Raw genomic sequence first — 20,898 nt, 5'->3', positions numbered from 1 at the left:
TGCTTGAATTACCAAAATAAGGAAGTCTGTCTCTATACAAATGTTGCTTGAATTGTCCAAACAAGGAAGTGCGTCCCCTTACAAATGTTGCTGGAATTACCCAAACAAGGAAGTGTGTCTCCTTACAAATGTTGCTAGAATTACCCAAACAAGGAAGTACGTCTCCTTACAAATGCCAGTCGAATTACCAAACAAGGAAGTGCGTCTCCTTACAAGTGTTGCTTGAATTATCAAATAAGGAAGTGCATCTCCTTACAAATGTTGCTTGAATTTCCCACATAAGGAAGTGCATCTCCTTACAAATACCGCTTGAATTACCAAACAAGAAAGTGTGTTTCCTCACAAATGTTGCTGTATTTACCAAATAAGGAAGTGCGTTTCCTTACAAATATTGCTGGAATTACCCAAACAAAGAAGTGTGTCTCTTTACAAATATTGCTAGAATTACCAAAATAAGGAAGTGCATATCCTTACAAAAGCCGCTTGAATTAATATGGGTTTGAATACCAAATATGTGTAGCAACATTGCCTTTTGCATTTGTAGAAGTGAGAATATTACGGCCCTTGATGTTTAGGCTTTGAAATCCTTGATTCGAAGGTAGCATGTGTTCCTATTTCATACAAAGAAAACTTGTTAGTTTAAAAACATGGTGGTTGGTTTGTGTCTTTGGCTTTTGTGGAGATTGCTCTTGCCATGGTCACATTTAACCTCGCTTCCAACCATTAGCATATATCATTGACTTGCTGCATCATTGACCCAAACTCCAATTATTAAGCGTGACTCTAAAACAAATACAGTATCCCTGCTTCTCAGATAAACCCTTTAAAACATGGTATTTCCATGAGTTCCCAGACTTTTTGGTTGACAAAACTTTCTGCATGCCTTGTTATGGCTCACAATCATGTCTTTAGCATTGCTGGCCCTTTTTTCTTGCTTTGTGCAATTGAAGAAGCTGGTAGCCAGTTTTGAAATCTTTCTCACTTATTTTGACACGAACTTGACTCAAAGACAAGAGAAAAATCACAATGACTTTTATTTGGACAATTGACTCAAGAAAATAAAATAAAAACAATGAGTGTCCCCATTTGAAACAAAGAAATGAAAATTTTTTCTAGACATGACAGTCAACTCTAATGATTATGCCATGCATTTTGGATTAAGCTACCTGATCTTTCCATCCAAACTTTCTACCAATTGTTGTTGAGTTAATGGCCTTGAAATTGAGTTGCTCTCTTAGTCCAATTGCATTCAAACCTCATTCGGCTAGTGACTCCTTGAAGGGTCTTTTCCTCAACTCACCATTGTCTTATCATGTCTGTGAGGGTTTTTACTAATGAGACTCTCTTATTCTCATTTCTCCCAACTCACAATCGTCTCACAGTGCCCGTGAGGATTTTCACCAATAAGACTCTCTCATTTTTATCTCTCTCAACTTACTATCACCTTACGGTGCCTGTGAGGGTTTTCACCAATCAGACTCTCTCATATTTTATTTCTCTCTTAATTCCTTATGCTGAGGAAGATAAGTAGTTGCCAAAATGCATCATCATATCCATTGCATGCTTAGCCTTAACATTCTCGAAGATTGATCTGAAGGTCTTTCTTTGGTTGTAATTTTGCTTTTGGATAGGGTTAGAAAGAAAGGATGGCATAAGGCCCAAACGACACTTGAAGTGGGTTAGAACTTACAACTTTTGGAATCGACTCAAACAAATGAGGATTAACTCATGCCCCAGTTTCTTTTGACCGGATGATTCTAAATTATTTATTTGGTTGGACCGAGCCCTTAGTAGGGCAGCCTACGTATCTTACCCCCGAGAGAGGAGAATCAGGTTATGCGTAGTTTTGGCAACTTGTCCTTTTGCTTTGATCTGATTTTTCTTTTTTTTTTCTTTTATTCGTTCTTTTCACTTTGCGATTCTTTTTTTCTAACTCTATTTTTCTTGACACTCTTTTTTTTGGAAACATTTTTGTCTCTTTTTTGTAACTTTTTGACTTTTTCTTTTTACTCGACACTATTCTTTGAACTTTGCTTACTCTATCTTGATTCCAAAAGAGGGTGTATGAAAGAAAATAACACTAAGGTTCAAATGGGGTAAACAAATGATGACACAATGTTTGGATAGCAGAATGAAATGTCTTCACCATATCAATCCTTGAGAATGCAAGTACATAACATGTAATTGAAAGTGAGAGATGAAGATTATTTGCGACATCTTTTTAAGCAGATTGAGTCTGTGCGTCACTACTTCTTCTGTAAACTCCACCTTTGTTGTACATTCCTCACATCAAATGACTCATGCTTTCATGGAGCTGCTTATCTTCTTGTTTCTCTTGATATAGCGATCACACGTCCACTATTTGACGTAATTCAGACTTGCCTTACGATCGATGACCAAGTTGTTCTTGTGATTCTCAAAATAATTGCCTTAACTTGTTACCAAATGTCTCAGCACTCTATCTATTTTCTCATATGCTCTCTTTTTCTAACTTTAACCCTCTGATTCAATGTTCATGCCTAAACTGGATTTTCAGATCTGGCTAAAAATTTCACTAGCATGTCATATCACTAGACTTAACATAAAATGTACTATGTAAAGAAAACTAACAAACAACACATATTTAAAACACAAAGGAAAATGAGACACTTCATTTAGTCAAAACAAAAGATAGAAGGGTTTGAACATAAACAACAAAAGGACAAAACAAGACAGATCCCGAACTACAACCCTGAAATAATTCGGAGAACAAAAAACAAAACAAAACAAGCTACCAAACCCCTTCCTACTAAGGAGAGGGGTCACTTCTCAATTGCTCAGCCTGACATCTTAGCCACTGGTTTGTATATCAGCATGACTAGAGCTTTCCTCACTGTCAATGTTTTGCACCATGATTGATTTATCTTGAATCATCTTTTCAATTTCTCTTTTCAAAGCATGACAATCTTCAATACTGTGACCCTGAACATCGGAATGATATGTACATCATACATTAGAATCAAAACTTCTTGAATGTGGGTAGGAGTATACCTAAGGAGAGGAGTGATCATGCCCTGCTGTACCAATCTTTGGAATAAACTTGCATACGACTCTCCAATGGGAGTAAAATTATCCTTTTCCTTCCTCATCATTGCGAACTCAGGCCTTGGATGGAACGTGGATTTAGAGGTTCCTTGGTAAATTTGTGCGATTTGAGGATGATGTTGAGGGAAAGGTGCATACCATTGTGGATAAGAAGACGGATGGGTAAACAATTGTGCATTATTCAAAGGACATTGAGGAAGTGGAATGAAACTCCTTGTATTTTGAAAAGAGGCACCTTGTTGCAGATGAGTAAGTGGATTTGATATGTAAGTTCAGGATTGAGGCTGACAATATTGGTGAGTTGGACCTCTCAAACTCTGCTTTGGCCCTGGCACGACAATAGGTGTGTTTCCCTTCTTGTTTCCTTTAGTTTCCCTGGATTGATTGTAATATCATCCCAAATGTTTCACAGAATCCTTTGCCCATCATATTTCTCAAATTTCGATATCTCAAAGCTTTGAAGAGGGCTGATACTTGTGCCCCAGTCTTTATATGAAACATCTTCTTTACCCACAAGTCCCAGGAAACTTTCCATATCATTTTCTACACTCTTCACTTTCCCCACCATTTTCTCTGATTTTTCTGGTATGCTAGGCTTCTTGGTAAGAAATTTTGGCTTTCCTCTTAATTTAACTGTGGGCTCTAGAGTATAGCGATGATCATCAAGAGCCTTGAACATGGGTCCACTAGCAGATTGGGGCAGCGCAACTGTTGGATTGATAGGAAATGTGGAAGCCTCAGTAAAAGGTTGAGCAATAAAAGCACAGACGGTATGTGATGCTATGAATGTGGTAGACTTATACTGAGGAGCTAAAGAATGAGAGGCGGAAGCATTGGGGTGTATTTGACGTGAAATGGATTCTACGGCATACTGTGATGTATCAACAACAGTAAGAAACTGACTTTACGATTTTGGTGGAAGACTCAAGGTATTTGCAGGGAAAAAAGTGGGGAACGAAAGTGGAGGCAGCCCACTGGCCCAAGCTCGGTACATTTCCATCATTTGTTGTCTCAGTCTCAAATTCTCTTCCTTTAAACTCTCAATTTCCTGACTTTTTGTTTCATCCATGATGCCACTCGCTATATCCTTGTTGGACACAACTAACCCTTCCTTGGATTTAGTATGATGTGGAGGACCAACTAGGAAGCCACAAACCAACCACCTTAAACTAGCTGAACAAGAGGTAAAAAATATGTTAGAGTTCAACATTTTTTTCTTCAAAACCCCTATTTTTTTTTAGAAAAGATCACCGAACCCAAGAAGGGCGCCTACGCATCTCACCCCCGAAAAAGGAGAATCAGGTGTGCATAGTTCGTGAAGTTTTTCCAAAATGGCCAATTAAACTTTTTCCTTTCTTTTTTTCTTTTCTTGAAACTTTAAAAAGAGAAGAAAATAACAAATTGTCAAAAGAATACTCTTTTTGCATTTCACGTTTAAAATTCCTATACAAAATGAAACCTATGATTACCAAAGAAAAATCTTTTTGGATTTTCAATTTTGAATTTCATATGAAAATGAAACTTGAACCTATTAAAGAAAAATCTTTTTGTATTTTTCTTTTAAAGATGTATATGAAACGCTTACTCTAAATAAAGAGTGAAGAAAATCTTTTTGAATTTTTGAAATAAGATCAACCAAAAATGAAACCTACGACTATTGAGGAAAATCTTATTTTTTTCTTTTTTTTTATATTTTTCTTTTCAAGATATGTATGAAACACCTACTCTAAATAAAGAGTGAAGAAAATCTTTTTAAATTTTTTAAATAAGATCCCCGAACCAACAATAGGCTGCCTACGTATCTCACTCCCGAAAGAGGAGAATTAGGTGTGCGTAGTTCATCTAGATTGGACAATTAATGATTAAATAATAGGCTAGACCCTGACTTAAGAGACACGACCAAAGACGTCACGATGAACCATGTTAATAAAATTTTTTGAGTTTTCATTTTGATACTTCACAGAAAAATGACATCAACAACTATGAAAGAAAAATCTTTTTGGTATTTTCGTTATACGAAATGTAAAAAATTTCTAACATCTTTTTTTTTTTTTTTTGCATTTTTCTTTTATAAACACATCCTATGAATGAAAAAATCTTTTTGAAGTTTTCGAATTGTGAATGCATGTTAAACGAGACAAAGGAAAATCTTTTTGATGTTTTTGAGAAAAATGAGTGCGAAAGGTAAAAAAAAGTCCTTTTGAATTTTGGAATTGTGAAAAATAAAAGTCATAAAAAACCCTAAAAACTACAAAACTCTTTTTTTTTCTTGTTTTTTTCATTATCCACACGCTTTACTTCCTACACATATTTTTCCCAAATCAGTCCGTCAAATGACCACGTTATCCTCAAAGATGCAACATTTAGCACGTAGGGATGCTTTAGAGGTGAGTCTCCTACAAAGGACCAAGCGGGCCCCACTAGGTCTCAGTATGATGTATATAAGCATGACCTAAAGGCTGACCTACGTTGTGGTTCACTAACAAGGCTGTTCGGGGGAGCGTATGGTCGATAGTGGCTGCTTTGCTTTCCACCTACTCCATAACACCGACGGCTCCTCCCTAAAATAAGGGTGACTCAACTAGAGGTCGTGTACAACACGTGTACTACGGACTTGTTGTAGAAAGAAGGCCTGGGGGTAGATACATGATGCCAGATATAAAAGCGGTAACATATAGGATAAATATTGTACACAAAGAGCACAAAAATGCACAACAGTGATAACAATAACACAAACAATAATCACAAACAATGTTTCTACACCCATAATGCCAAACAAAGCCGATATGACTCTAAAAATAAGACCGACTTCTGAAAAGATCCCCAGCAGAGTCGCCAGAGTTGTCACACCCCTTTTTCATACTCCAAAAGATTTGATTTTAACTTCGAAAGGGTTTTTATTATTAAGTGACAAAATGAAGATTTATTTCGAAAAGGATTCACTGTATTCAAAACTCAGAGTTGCCACTTGGTATAAATCGGGTGTACCAAGTCACCCGTGGATATCCTTTTTCAAAATGGTTTTGACTCTGTAACACTGATTCGCGAATAGAGACTCCGACTAAGGAATTCTGTTGACCGAGGGGAAGGTGTTAGGCACCCATCGATCCCGTGGTTTGACCACGGTCGCTTGGTGAAGCGTATCGGCTAATTTGACATTATGAATATATAAACCACATAAAATCACTCAAAACAATCAAACAAATAAACAAACAAAACAAATCCAAAATTATAATGTCCAGTCCTATTATTACAATCCCGAAATAGAAAAATGCAAAAAACCTATTCTATTCTATGCTAATTCTAAATTACATTCCATTGCTTTCTCCATCTGACGTTCCGGGCCTTGATCGTGTGTCGTATTCAAGTACATGGTACTTTGGGGCATTCCCCAGATAAATCAATACAAATCTCTCGGGGCATTCCCCGGCCAAATGAATACAATAGAGGTCAATGCATAAATCAAAACCATTCCACAAATATTTCATCCTTCAACAATCACAAATTCTAAACTTTGCCTACCCAACTTACGTTTGCCTATTTGTTTCGATCTAAAATGCAATACTATCGAGTTCGATTAACATCCATTTCTAGTCAAACAACCAATGAATCAAACTAACTAAAATTCACCAATTATGTCAAGTTTTCAATTCTCACCCCGAAACTTCTTTTTTATCAATCAACAATTAACAAATGCTACGATTATCAAATCACGTCTCAAAATTCAAAACCAACATTGACACAGTCAAACAACGAAGATTCCAACTAAGCACACAACACATAAATCATCCACACACAACATCAATAAAGAATAAAAATAAGGATCGAGAGAAGAAATGGACCTTAATGTCACTTTTATTCAATCAAATGGAGGAGCTTCGCAGATTCGGGACCTCGACTCAAACCAACTTTGAGCGAAACCCCATTTGGTGTCGAATTTGACCTCGAAACAGATTTGGAAACCAATCGAAACCTCAATCACAACTAAACTCGCAAACCTCAATTGACAGATGAAACGAAATAAAAAGAAAACTTGAACGGAGGTGTAAAACTGCGCTACTGGTAATCGATTTTGGTGAAGGAAGGGAGTTGGGTTGCTGCTCGGGGGAAATTTCTGGCCCAGTGGCCCTTTTCTCTCCCTCTCTTCCTGTTTCTCTATCTCTCTGACAGCTTCTCTCTAATTTACTCAATCTCTCTCTCGCCTCTCTTTCTCTCCCTCATGATCTCCCTCTTAATCTCTCTGTGTTTCATGTTCAGTGATTTGTGAGCGAGCCAAGCTGTGAGAGTGTGCGAAGAATAAGAAAAGGAGGGGAAAACCAGCTCCCTAATGTCTTCTCTGTCAATCTTTTTGAATTCACCCCAAAAAAATGGGCGTTAATGGTGAATTCTGTATGGCCGTGGTGACTTCTTTTGAAAGAATAGAATATCCTGAGGTTGGGTCCTTTTTGTTAGTGTACCCTGTGGGTCCCCCTTCTTTTTGTTGTTAATGTATTATGTATCATCATATGTTTCCATGAGAGAAAATAAAACATGAATGGGTAAATGGGGTCACGTGAGTGGGGTGGGCTGCCTAGGGGTGAGGTGGGGTAGTGAGGGTAAGGGTATGGGTAGGGTGTGGTGTCGTCTTTTAATTGGATAGGTTGTTAGAATAAGATAAATTAGTTAGAGGTATTGTTTTTGTTTATTTTTGTATTTTTGTGGGATATAATTACATGGGGTTGGATACATGGTAAGGTGAACTAAAAATGAATAAAATTAAACTTCGGAAGGGACAAAATTAGGTGTCTACACTAATAAAAAAATTCCATCATTGCTTCAACTACAAGTCTCCATTGATGCATTAATGGTATTTCTAGACTAAACGGATGCTGCCTAAAAGGACTATGTCGGAAAATATGTTTGTTTATACATTAAGATATGCAACACCTAAATATACCCTTCGGTCAAGTAAACGAAACTCTAGAAAAAAAGCAAATTTTTTACACATATCATAATAAGAAAATGTACAAACATTACTCCAAGTAAGTGATCAGGGAAGGAACGCACGCTACAACTAACATAACAACCAACTGAAACACATTATCATTAGCTAGGCTAGCGTGCATTGAACTTTCTTTGCAAGATTGTGTTGGTCTATATGGTCACGATATATGTAGCAAAGCATTGTAAGCTTTGTAGACAAGTAATTTTTGTAGACAACGTGTGCTTGTAAGCTGAACATTTTCACATCTACGGCATAAATTCGTTAAGCCAATTGAAATATCCAAAGATTCACATGTAGTTTCAATATATTTCGGAGAGATTTTACTTGAGAGATTTTACTTTCTTAAACCTTGTATCATGCACAAGAGAAAGCAAAGAGCAGCTTATGTTATCAGACTGAAGGTCAAACTAAGAATAAATGTGCGTATCTTAAAACAAACTGTAAAATTTAGTCATTTACAGTTTTATAGAAAATGTTTTTCGAAACTTAACTAAATGTAGGACCGTATATTTTATGAAACTGAATGCCTTATTGATGAGTAATATTAAGTTGTTTTAGTTTTTACCATTTATATTTTTTTAAATCTAGTGTCACACGCAAGCGAAAGGAAAAAGTAACTTAGGTGATCAGATTGAAGGTCAAACAAAGAATAAATTTACCTGTAATTTTAAAAGAAAGAAAAGATTTTGTTAAACTAAATGCCTTGTTGATGAGTAATATTGAGTTATTTTAGTTTTACGGTTCATATTTTTCTGAAATCTAGTGTCAAGTGCAAGCAAAGCAGAAAGCAATTCAAGTGATACGATCAAACTAAGAATAAATGTGTGATTTTAAAAGAAAGAAAAGATTTTATTCAACTGAATGCCGATGAGTAATATTGAGTCATTTTAGTTTTACAGTTTATATTTTCTGAAATTTAGTGTCAAGTGCAAGCGAAGCATAAAGCAATTCAAGTGATCAGACTGACGGTCAAATTAGGAATAAATGTGTGACATCTTAAAAGAAGAAATCGGCTTCATGATACAAAAATCTCTATTGATGAGTAACATTGAGTCGTTTTTTACGGTTTATATTTTTTGAGATCTAGTGTCACGCGAAAGAGGTGATTAGATTGAAGGTGAAACTAAGAATAAATATATGATCTAAAATAGATTTTATGAAATTGAATGTCTTATTGATAAGTAATATTGATTCATTTTAATTTTACAATTTATATTTTCTGAAATAATCTAGTGTCAAGTGCAAGCAAAGCAGAAAGCAATTCAAGCGAAACTAAGAAAAAATGTATGACCCCCTTAAAAGAAAGAAATTGATTTTATGATACTTTAATTTTACGGTTTATATTTTTTGAAATCTAGTGTCATGTGAAAGAGGTGATTAGATTGAAGGTCAAACTAAGAATAAATGTGTGATGTAAAATAGATTTTATGAAATTGAATGTCCTATTAATAGTGATTTTAGTTTTTCAGTTTATATTTTCTAAAATCTAGTGTTAAGTGCAAGCAAACGCAACTCAAGTGATCATACTAAATGTCAAACTAAGAATAAATGTGAGACATTAAAAGAAAGAAATCGATTTTATGAAATTGAATCTCTGTTGATGAGTATCATTGATACCATTTATATTTTTGAAAGTTGAAACCTAGTGTCACGCTAAAGAGGTGATTAAATTAAAGGTCAAACAAAGATTAGATGTGTGATCTAAAATAGATTTTATGAAATTGAATGTCTTATTGGTGAGTAATATTGAGTCATTTCAGTTTTACGCTCTATATTTTTTTAAACACAGTATTAAGTGCAAGCGAAAGCAACTCAAGTGATCAGATTAAGGTCAAACTAAGAATAAATGTGTGACCTTAAAAGAAAGAAATCAATGTTATGAAATTGAATCTCTACTAACGAGTAATATTGACACTTTAGTTATATATATAGTCTATATTTTTGAAACCTAGTATCGTGCCAAAGAGGTGATTAGGTTGAAGGCCAAACTAAGAATAAATATGTAATTTAAAATGAAAGAAGATAGATTTTATGAAATTGAATGCCCTATAGATGAGTAATATTGAGTCAATTAATTTTACATTTTATATTTTTCGAGATCGAGTGTCATTGGCAAGATAAAACAAAAAACAAATTAGATGATTAGATTGACGGTCAAACTAAAAATAAATGTGTGATTTTAAAAGAAAAAAGATAGATTTTATGAAACTGAATACCATCATGATGGACTAAGAATTGGGGAAAAAAAGATACCAATGAACGAATAATATTAAGTCATTTTAGTTTTGTAGTTTGTTACAATTTTTTTTTTTTAATTCACACGATTTATACAAGTTCTTTTTTTTTTTTTCTAATTAGTTTAAGAATTAGTGAAGAGGTACTCCGTTTTATTTTTCAAAATCCATTGAATATTATAAATGATATAACGAAAAGGTAAATTTGATTCTATGTGAAAATAAAAGACAAGAACATGAAATACAAGGATCATAGAAGGTCGACTTTTCGATAAAATAGAGTTTGATTATTTACACAAGAACGCACAACTTAATAAAATTAATGATTTAAAGTTAATTATTAATAGGAGGCCTTATACATTGCCTTCATTTGAAATTTTATATACTAAATAAATATTGAAGCTTTAATTCAGTCTCTAAACTAATTTTACTGTTATATTGGAGACACTCTTTTTTTCTTATTTTTATAAAGATTTTGTATTTTTTTCCGTACAAACTTTAATATCTCATAATTAAGCAAAAATAAAATCATAGATCTACTACTAAAAAAAAAAAATGGAGCCTCCAATAATAAAAAGACTTTATTATCACATAAATGAAGTTAAGATTACATAATTTAAGTTAGGATTTTGTTTAAGAGACTAGTGTAAAATTAAAGAAGACAAATTGTACAATTAAAACACATTTTTGAATTAAAAAGAAAAAAAACGCATCGACGAGGACATTTTTTAGCCAAAAACATATCAGAAAGCAAAATAGACCTATTTTGATTCGTTCAAAAATATATTTAACACTTATTTTCATTTTATAATCAAGCAAAAATACAATTATATATTCGGTATTTAAAAATTTATAAAATGTCCAAAAAGGGAAAAAAAAAAAACTTTATTACCACTCCTCAAAATTAACATAATCATGTTTAAGATTATATAACATAGTGAATCTAAAGTACATATTCATGGTCAACTTGGACACATGACACTTAAATTAGATTCTACTGAAAAACAGAAATTTAAAAATTGCGACATATTGATGTTGTTCTTCATATTTAGAGTGCACATCCTCCTCCATCTTGATCCAACACAGCATCGATTTGATCGCCATCTTTCAATCCAGCCTTCATAAAATAAAATAAAATAAAAAGTTTTATAACTATTGAATTAACAATAAATTACATCGACCAACATTGGTTGTGGTGCAGTGGATGAGACTGGTCCACCCTTAGCCAGAGGTCGAGGGTTCCACCCTGGGTATGGAGAAAACTCTTTTGGGAGCGATGCCACCTTAATGGGCCCGAGTTTCACCCTGGGTATGGAGAAAACTCTATTGGGAGCACTGCCACCTAAATTGGCCCGAGTTCGACCTGGATATGGAGAAAAGTAAGTTGGGAGCTGCAACGCGCGATTCGAATTAGTCGGGGCTCCAATATGAGCACCGGACACCGGATGAAAAACAAAAAAAAACAATAAATTACATCGAAGTTATAAGCAAATTAAGATCTTACTTCTTCTACAGTCATTCTTGCTGAAATACGTTGACCATCAAATACAAAACGAACTGTCCGATAATCAATAATTTGTTTTTCCTTACAGTAATATTTGAATATTGTCCTCATAGTTATATTAGGCTTCATGCGGAAGAAAAGTTTTGAACCATCCTATACAAAAATAAAAAGAAAACAAAAAGGAACATAAAATATAAATAAATAATTGAAAGATTAAAAGATGCATTTTTTCTAAATGACCAAAAAATAAATTGTGAAATAAAAACCTGAGATTGAATTGTGAGCTCTAATATTGAGTTTACATTTCTTGGTTGTTCCATTGGTTTATTATTTTTTGTTGAAGAAAATGAGAAATATTATGTTAGTTTATATAGAGATTAGAAGCCTAAGAATTAGTGAATGTAATTAGTGTAGATATATTACAATTTATGGTTATTTGCCAAAAAAGACCTAAGATATATTATAATTTATGAAATTATTTGACTGGTCTAGAGTTTAAGATTGAAATGAAATTTTTAAAATTAATGATCTAAATATTATTTATGTTTATTTTTACTTGTTTAATATATGAAAATAAAAATAATGAATGTAATAACTTTTAGGTAGATTTCAATTTATGGTCTTCTTTTCCTCTTACACCAAAAAGACTTAAAAGGTATGTTACAATTTATGAAGTGGCTTAGCTTGATTTACCTGAGTATTTAAGAATGAAAAAAAGACTTTTAAAATTAATGATTTAAAATATTTCATATGTTTATTTTTGTTTGACCATTACAAGAGAAATAGATATTTACTTTACTTGTTAAGTTTGAAAATCAGGAGATAATTTATCATTTTATAGCTACTTCGTCCTTATTCAATTTTTTAATGCTTTTGTGTCCACTTTTACTTGTCCGCTACAAAAAAAATAGATATTCACTTTTACTTGTCCACTATACAAAAAAAAAAAAAAAAAAACAGATGTCCACTTTTACTTATTCAGTTTGAAAAATCAAGAGATGATTTATCATTTTATACTTATTTTACTCTTATTATATCACCCGTATTTATTATTACCATCTTATGTATTGCTTATTAAGAAGTATATCGAGTGAAACATGAATTACTACAAGCGGACGAAATAAATAAAAAATAACATTTGCGTGGTTATGAATCATTATATTTAGGATAAATAAGAAGTCTAAACTTAAATTGTTCTTAAAGACTATAAATACTTCAATTATGACATAAAACTAAAGGAAAATATTTTTGCCTTAAATTCTACAAATACTTCAGTTATGACATAAAACTAGAGTAAAATATTCAAAGAAAAAAAATTATATCTTAAACCATAAATAAAGGCAGAATAGTCAAACACCTCTCGTAATGAATTTTTCTTATGAGGTGTGTAAATAAAAAACATGATAAATATTTTGAACCGAGGAAGTACGCCATTAATGTTAAGGTTATAGACAGAAATAATTTTTTAGTCTTGTACTCCTTAAATGACAATTATTATGAAATAATATTTTTGAACGAAAGCAACAGTTAAAATGAGACCGAGGAAATATCAATATAGACATTTTTTTTTGTAATTGACTAAAAATGAAAATGTTTAACATAAATTGAAACTCCAAAAATAGTAGATTGTGTAAATAAAGTTTAACCAAACCGTTCAAATTTGATTATTCACCTGATTATCCGTTCTCTTTTACTTGTCTACTTTTTACCTTAACGTATTCACTAAGAGATTGTATCACTAAATTGTCTATATGAACTATATTTTACAAATCTAAATTTAACTACTAATGTCACAACCCAAGCCGGAGCCCTGGCCGCGACGGACAACCCGAACCACTAAAGCCTGAGAGACCCCTGTAACTCTCCAATGCACAAGTGATGTTGTCCGTTGTGGGCCCAGGCTCGCACGATTTTATAACCTGTCTCAAGGATGTATGACTTGTCTACTTTTATACCCAGCATCCCTTCTGTATTTTGCTGATGTGGGATTCCTTATCCTAAGTTAGGGTGTCACATACACCCCCCCCCCCCTTTATTAACTCAGCGTCCCCGCTGAGGTTTGCCCCGCCTTACCGGAATTTGCCTACACTCAATATGAACTATGGCCCACATTGACAGGACTGACACATGAGCGGCTCTGATACAATTCTGTCACGACCCGAGTCGGAGCCCCTGGCCGCGACGAACAACCCAAACCACTAACGCCCAAGAGACCCCTGTAACTTTCCCGATTTTCTGTAGAATTCTGATGAGGCTTGCTTTGGAGTCCTAAACTCCTTGGTACCAGTCATGATTCTATTTTGGATCCTGACATATAATTACTTAGTGATACGGACAATATTGGAAAAAAAATTACTCAAAACCTCTCTTCAATGAATATAGTAAACAAAAGAAAAGACTAAAATCACTCAATTTAAAAATTGACCTTTCACCATCATAATTCATAGGGATGCTTTTATTAAAGTAAATAGAATCCAAAATACAGCCATACAAGTCTGAAAAAGGAATAAAACTAAAAAAAAAATAAAAAAAATTAAGCATTACTCATCAATTTGAGATTTTGAGTATTCTGTTTCGGAAAAAATATACTCTCTGAAAATATTGGAATTATGTCATGTTTTGAATCTTTGGATTTATGAATTGGATAAACGAATTTATATAGTTTAGGATCATATATAACAAGATATTCGAGTTCCCTTCCTGCTTGAAAAAGAATTTCACCATTTCTCGTACACCCTAAAAGTACAATATTCCTCAGATATTGATTGATAAGGACTGAATTGTAGCAATTAATTTTCATTAATTGAGTCCATCCATCTTGTTCCATGATGCAAACATCCAATTCATAGTTTCCATCACCAAAAATATATCTGTCATGATATAAACCAACACAACCTTTCAAACATTGATATGCACCTATAAAATCTGGTCTTGGAAGCTCCTTAAGTTCCTCTGACTTCATATCAAAGTATGTAATCGTATTATAACTACGTACTAATTGTTTATTACTTGAATCCAAAGACCAAAATACACAACCATCAACACTAATCCCTTGACCGTAGTCCCGTGACATTTCACGATCAAGTGCTCGTACTTTACTATACACATTTTTTTTCTTTGTCCAGTACTTTCTCTTTACATGATAGACCGCGTAAAAAGATTTATAGATCAATATAAACTTGTAGTCATCGTCAGTAGAATCATAACACAATCCACAAGCACAAGCACGTGGAGTCATCCAATTCAAAGAGTTGATTTTCATTAGTACAAGGATTCCACAAAACATATTTGTTATCATCCATAGGTGTCTTCATTAGTACTAACAATCACACGAACACACAACTTTAGGGTTTCGAAATCCCTTTAGAGGAAAGTGTTGTTTTCCCACTGCAATTTTGGGATTTTCCAAATCTCTAAACTCGAATAAATCTTCATTTACTTTTAACAATAAGTGCTTCTTGGAACTCGAGGCTTTGGATTGATCATGGTGAGCTTTCTTGAATACTTCATCGGATATTATAGCATTCCACGACTTAGAAACAGATTGAAGACATAACAAAGATTAATAATCGTATCACCTTCAAAGGATGGTGATTTCTTGTTTGACATTGTATAATCTCCTATGAGTTAATTAATTAAGTTCATACTAAAAGGTATATTATTTATAAAATTTCAACTAGCCGTTTTTGTGATGGAAAAGGATTCTTTTTATTTCCTAATTTTAGCAACAACAAAAAAAAAAACTCTTTCTTTTAAAGAGCTTTTGCCATATCAGCTATTTATTTCATCCAAAAGAAGGAAAAAAAAAAAGAAAAAATCAATGTTGAAATATATGGTAATTTTCCTTTTATGAGTCTGAACACTTAAAAGCTCTTGTTACAAGAAAGAAGTTATGCTTTCAACTTTATAGACCTCCAAAGGTGCTGAAATCTTGTGCTCTATATGTTGGCTTGGTGTTTTTTTTTTTTGGTTTCCCAAGGTATATATCCCCTCAGCCGACAGCCATGAGACTAATCCTCCGTTCCACAGTCAGTGCATTAAATGGTAGGGAACTGACTACAGGGGGGATCGAACCCCCAATCTCTTGCTTAAGGGGTGAGGTGCTGAACCACCACACCAATCCTTGTGGTTGATGGCTTGGTGTTTTTAAAGAACTGTAAGTCTACAAAAATTATGTTTTGTGGAGTCCGTCTACCAGAGATGAATTTGAAACTCTTTCATGTCATGATAACGGCTTGTATTACTATGATGTCAAACATCAAAAAGCGCATGCTGCACCTTCAGGTGTGGTTGAGTTGGTTTGAGGGGTGACTTCCAAAGCGGAGGTCGCGGTATCGATCCCCCTAATGTCTCCTCAATCTAGCTCGTCGCACGGGGTTTAACTAGTGCAGTTTACATCTCCTGTGTGGTTTATGAGCGATTGTACAGTGCTCCTCAATCTAGCTCGTTGCACTAGGTTTACCTAGTGCATTTTACATCTCCTGTGTGGTTTACGAGCGATTGCACAGTGAGGGGTTTACCCAGTGCGCACAAGGTGCTCACCCAAAGGGCAGAGGTTGTAGCGGCTACGTTTTTTTCTGGAGTTTCCAAGAAAAAAAAGCGCATGCTTGTGGTTTGTGTTATGACTCTATACTCCCGAGGTTGTTGGGGGTGGGATTTATTATTATTTATTTTTGGCTTGAACACCTAACTTATCACTTGTTTTAAAAGTTAAATTAAATTAAAATAATTTAATTTTTTAAATTAAAATATAAGTACTCAAAAACTATATCAAAATACTAGAAGCTTGTAAGTTTTCTCATATCATAAAAACTATATTTTAAAATGTTGATATAGTTTAAAATTATGACAATTAAAAATGAATTGAAGGAATATTATTCATCAAGACTGCCCTATTTTGAGGCGGTCTTTTAATTGTTGCCCTTTAAATTGATGGCCTTTAATTTTGTCACTACTTTTCTTTTAATGAACATTTGTGGACCAAAATATCTTTAGCTATGCGTAAATTTTTGCAGGGCAAACTTATATAAATCTTTGTTACGATTTCAATTTGTTTCTAAGTCATGGAATGCTATAATATCCGATAATGAGTTCAAGAAAAGTGACATTGATCTATCCAAATTAGCTTCGCGTCCCCAAAAGCACATATTGTCACACCATATGGTGGTGTATTTGAGTTTAGAGATATATTTCTTCATTTTAATCTATATTATGAACTTATCTACAGAATAAATAATGTTTTTATAAAATATATATAAAAGGAAAAATTATATAATTTCAAGCATACATATAATTTTGGAATAATAAAATCGTTGAACAAAATTTACATTACCAAATCAAAAACTGAAAGTGACAAGACTTATAAAAGTAAAATTACCATATATTTTTTCTTTTTCTTTTTATTTTGTTGAAATAATTAGCTAATATAGCAAAAGCTCTTTAAAAAAGAGTTTCTTTTTTTTTTTTTTTTGCTAAAATAAGGAAATAAAAGAGCCCTTTTCCGTCACAAAAACCGCTTGTGAAATTTTATAAATAATATACCTTTTAGTATGAACTTAATTAATTAACTCATAAGAGATACAATGCCAAACAAGAAATCACCTTCCTTTGAAGGTGATACAATTATTAATCTTTCATTTAATATCGTATTTTGCATCCTTAGTAGACTTTCAGTTAAATCTTTGTTACGTTTTCAATCTGTTTCTAAGTCGTGGAATGTAATAATATCCGATGAAGTATTCAAGAAAGCTCACCATGATCAGTCCAAAGCCTCGAGTTCCAAGAAGCAATTATTGTTAAAATTAGATGAAGATTTATTCGAGTTTAGAGATTTGGAAAATCCCAAAATAGCAATGGGAAAACAACATTTTCCTCTAAAGGAATTTCGAAACCCTAAAGTTGTGTGTTCGTGTGATTTTTTAGTACTAATGAAGAAACCTATGGATGATAACAAATATGTTTTGTGGAATCCTTGTGCTAATGAAAATCAACTCTTCGAATGTCCATATTTGAATTTGATGAGCACTCTGCATGCTTGTGCTTGTGGATTGTGTTGTGATTCTAGTGACGATGAATACAAGTTTATATTGATCTATAAATATTTTTATGTGATATATCATGTAAAGAGGAGGTATTGGACAAAGAAAAAAAGTGTGTATAGTAAAGTACGAGCACTTGATCATATGTCCCGGGACTATGGTCAAGGGATTAGTGTTGATGGTTGTATATTTTGGTCTCTGAATTCGAGTAATAAATGATTAGTATGTAGTTTTGATACGATTACATACTTTGATGTGAAGTCAGATGAACTAAAGGAGCTTCCGAGACCAGAGTTTATAGGTGCATATGAATCATACCGTTTGGCTTGTTTGAAAGGTTGTGTTGGTTTATATGGTGGTAGCCGTTTATATAACTGTGAATTGGACGTTTGGATCATGGAACACGATGGATGGTCCCGAATAATGAAAATTAATTGCTACAATTCAGTCTTTATCGATGAATTTCTGAGGAATATTGTACTTTTGGGATGCACGAGAAATGGTGAAATTATCTTTCAAGCACGAATTATGGGGCTTGAACGTCTTCTCATGTATGGTCCTGAACGATATAAATTTCTTAATCCAATTGGTATATCTGGAGATTTCAAACTTGATGTAATTCCAGCATTTTCGGAGAGTCTATTTTCCAAAATTCAAACTCAATATCATGCAAGCGCAAGACAAAACAACCTTTGATGAGTAATCTTTAGTCATATGGTCACGGGTTCAAGCCTTGAAAACAACCTCTGACAGAAATTCAAGGTAGGACTGTGTACAATACGGTGGGGACCTTCTCTGGACTTGCGCATAGCAGGAGCTTTAGTGCACCTGACTGTTTTATTTTTTTAATATATGGTTGTAGTAGTTGATTTGGATTCTATTTACTTTAAAAACATCCAATATGATGGTGAAATGTTATGTTCTTGAATTGGGTGATTTAATAGTCTTTCTTTTGTTTAATAATCTCGATACATTGATATAGAATACCCATAAATACCTATATATACTAGTCATTTAGCCTAAGCTGAGTCGAATTCTTAACAAGATGAGAATTCAAGTAGTAAATCAACTGATCGTAGGTCAAGTTGCAGAGAGCTATAAACTAAATGTCAATTCAAAAGTACCATGGTGATATATCGATGTGGATAAGGCAAACGCTATTGAAAGACCTGACGTAGCATATGCAGTAAATAAATTGAGCAGATTTACTAGTAATCGTAGTATTGATCAATGGAAGGCCATTAAACGAGTTCTTGATTTTCTTTAGAAGATAAAAAATTTGAGTATTCAATACTCGAAGGCAGCCTTGTATGGAATTTAGTGGCGCATCTCCCATATCCCCGGCTAGTGGCGGAGCCAAATGTGATTGAGGGGTGTCGACCAACACCTTTTGTCCGAAAATTACACTTGGAATCTAGGTAAAAATATCTCCTTTATGTGTGTGTATATATATTGACACATTTTGATGTCTTGGTGGATTTACTTCTTTGTATTTTGACACTCAGTGAAAATTCTGGCTCCATCACTGTCCTCGGAAACTTGATTCTAGAAATGAATTCAATGCTTGTTGTAAACATGATCTTAGGCAAATGTAATACATCAAAGAGACATCATGACAATTCAACAAATTGTACAGGCTCACAACATCAAAGTGCAACAACTGTTTTAGATAAAACAATAATGGTGTTCGATGACCTGAGATCTCCTATCCAAACATGCAAATAACCTCACAGAGAGGACCTAAGTTGCTCGAACTCTCCAACTGTTTTGTACATGAGAATGACTTCTTTTTTTTTGACTAGTACTCTCAAAGGCTGTCTTAGTTTATATGGTGGCAATACGTAAGGCTGTCTTAGTTTATATGGTGGCAATACGTAGAGTCGAGGATTGGACATGGATTATGGAACAAGTACGGAAACTGGAAATGGTTAATGAACATATGCAACTTGCCCTGTATTTGCAAAACGTTTGTACAAGGTATAGTGCTTTTGTCTTGCACACGAAATGGTGAAATTCTCTTTCAAGTATGGGATCGTAATACTTTCATATATAATCCAAGGAAACAATTACATTTGGAAGCGAAAATATCCAAAGAGTACTCGAAGAAGAACAGGGATTTTCCCCGAGCTTCAGTATGTTTGGATAGTTTATATTCTTCGAGTCTCAATGTCAAGCGTAAGAGATAGATCGAGAGGATCTTTCTAACAACGTCAAGGAACGTTCGATATGATGTTTAATTGAAGTATAGTGTGTGTTAGATTGTGTGAAAAGCTTTTACCAAAATGGAACAATTTTACAATTTATATCTCGAGTCTTGTAAGTTTTGCTATCTTTGCACAATTACCTTTAGGGGTGTCAAATGAGCGAGTTGGACTAAAAATTAGGCGTATCAAAGTAGGTTAAGTTAATAAATGGCACGCCCAAACTTGGACGTCTTACAACAGAGAAGGAAAGAGCTATCAGGTGTTTGCGAGTTTAACCAAACCAAACACCAAAATAGCATTACCCATCACAATGGCAATTGCTACATCATCGCGCCTACATTATAGCGAGTCTATATAAAATAGAAAATGGAATAAAGAAAATTTTGTGAATAGATAGAGTCTCAACACTGTCTACACGCGAATTAGCTTCCGAGTTGAGCATTTCACTGCAGGATTCGCGAATGAATGCTGGTTCGGAGCCAGGACATCTTTGTCATATATCCACCGGCAGCGCCTTTGGCATGATAGGCAGGCAGCATATCATGATCCATCGGTAACTTATTTGCAGCTCAAAATAACAGCTGCAGAAACACTGTTTGGTTATTTTTGCATCAAAGGGGAATAATGGATAGACAAAATTAGGAACTACATTTGTTAAAAATCCCCAGTATAATATCACATTATACTTATATGGCTCTCTATCATGAACATTTGGTTCGAAGCTATTTTGTAATGATGCATATTATATATTAGAAACATCGATAGATAATTTATAAGCATAAGAAATACTATAAGAAGATTGCAAAACCTTTTAAAAAAGAACTCAACGTTCCATATCAATGTAAATCAA

General features: G+C 33.8%; 1 protein-coding gene across 2 annotated transcripts; it reads right to left on the bottom strand.

Moving 5' to 3' along the window:
- Window positions 1-11,170: 11,170 nt before the first annotated feature.
- Window positions 11,171-12,139, bottom strand: LOC107866573 (small ubiquitin-related modifier 2-like). Of its 2 annotated transcripts, none has more exons than XM_016712600.2 (3): window positions 12,073-12,139; window positions 11,807-11,959; window positions 11,171-11,665 (listed from the first exon to the last, which is right to left on the bottom strand). In XM_016712600.2, exons 1-3 carry the CDS (start codon window positions 12,124-12,126, stop codon window positions 11,645-11,647), a joined length of 228 nt encoding a protein of 75 aa, XP_016568086.1. In that variant the 5' UTR covers window positions 12,127-12,139; the 3' UTR covers window positions 11,171-11,644. The 2 variants fall into 2 exon arrangements, with proteins under 2 accessions (XP_016568086.1, XP_016568085.1); XM_016712599.2 differs by having other exon boundaries at window positions 11,171-11,419.
- Window positions 12,140-20,898: the final 8,759 nt, after the last annotated feature.

The sequence above is a fragment of the Capsicum annuum genome, unplaced genomic scaffold (assembly GCF_002878395.1).
Source record: "Capsicum annuum cultivar UCD-10X-F1 unplaced genomic scaffold, UCD10Xv1.1 ctg5491, whole genome shotgun sequence".
NCBI classification, from domain to species: Eukaryota; Viridiplantae; Streptophyta; class Magnoliopsida; order Solanales; family Solanaceae; genus Capsicum; species Capsicum annuum.
This window is presented reverse-complemented; position numbering and strand designations above follow the sequence as displayed.

Excerpts from the sequence above, each read along its gene's own strand:
- LOC107866573 (XM_016712599.2), bottom strand. The coding sequence starts at position 12,126 with ATGGAACAACCAAGAAATGTAAACTCAATATTAGAGCTCACAATTCAA. Across the intron at positions 11,960-12,072 it reads AGCTCACAATTCAATCTCAG|GATGGTTCAAAACTTTTCTT; the intron begins GTTTTTATTTCA and ends ATTTTTGTATAG. Across the intron at positions 11,420-11,806 it reads CAAGAATGACTGTAGAAGAA|GCTGGATTGAAAGATGGCGA; the intron begins GTAAGATCTTAA and ends TATTTTATGAAG.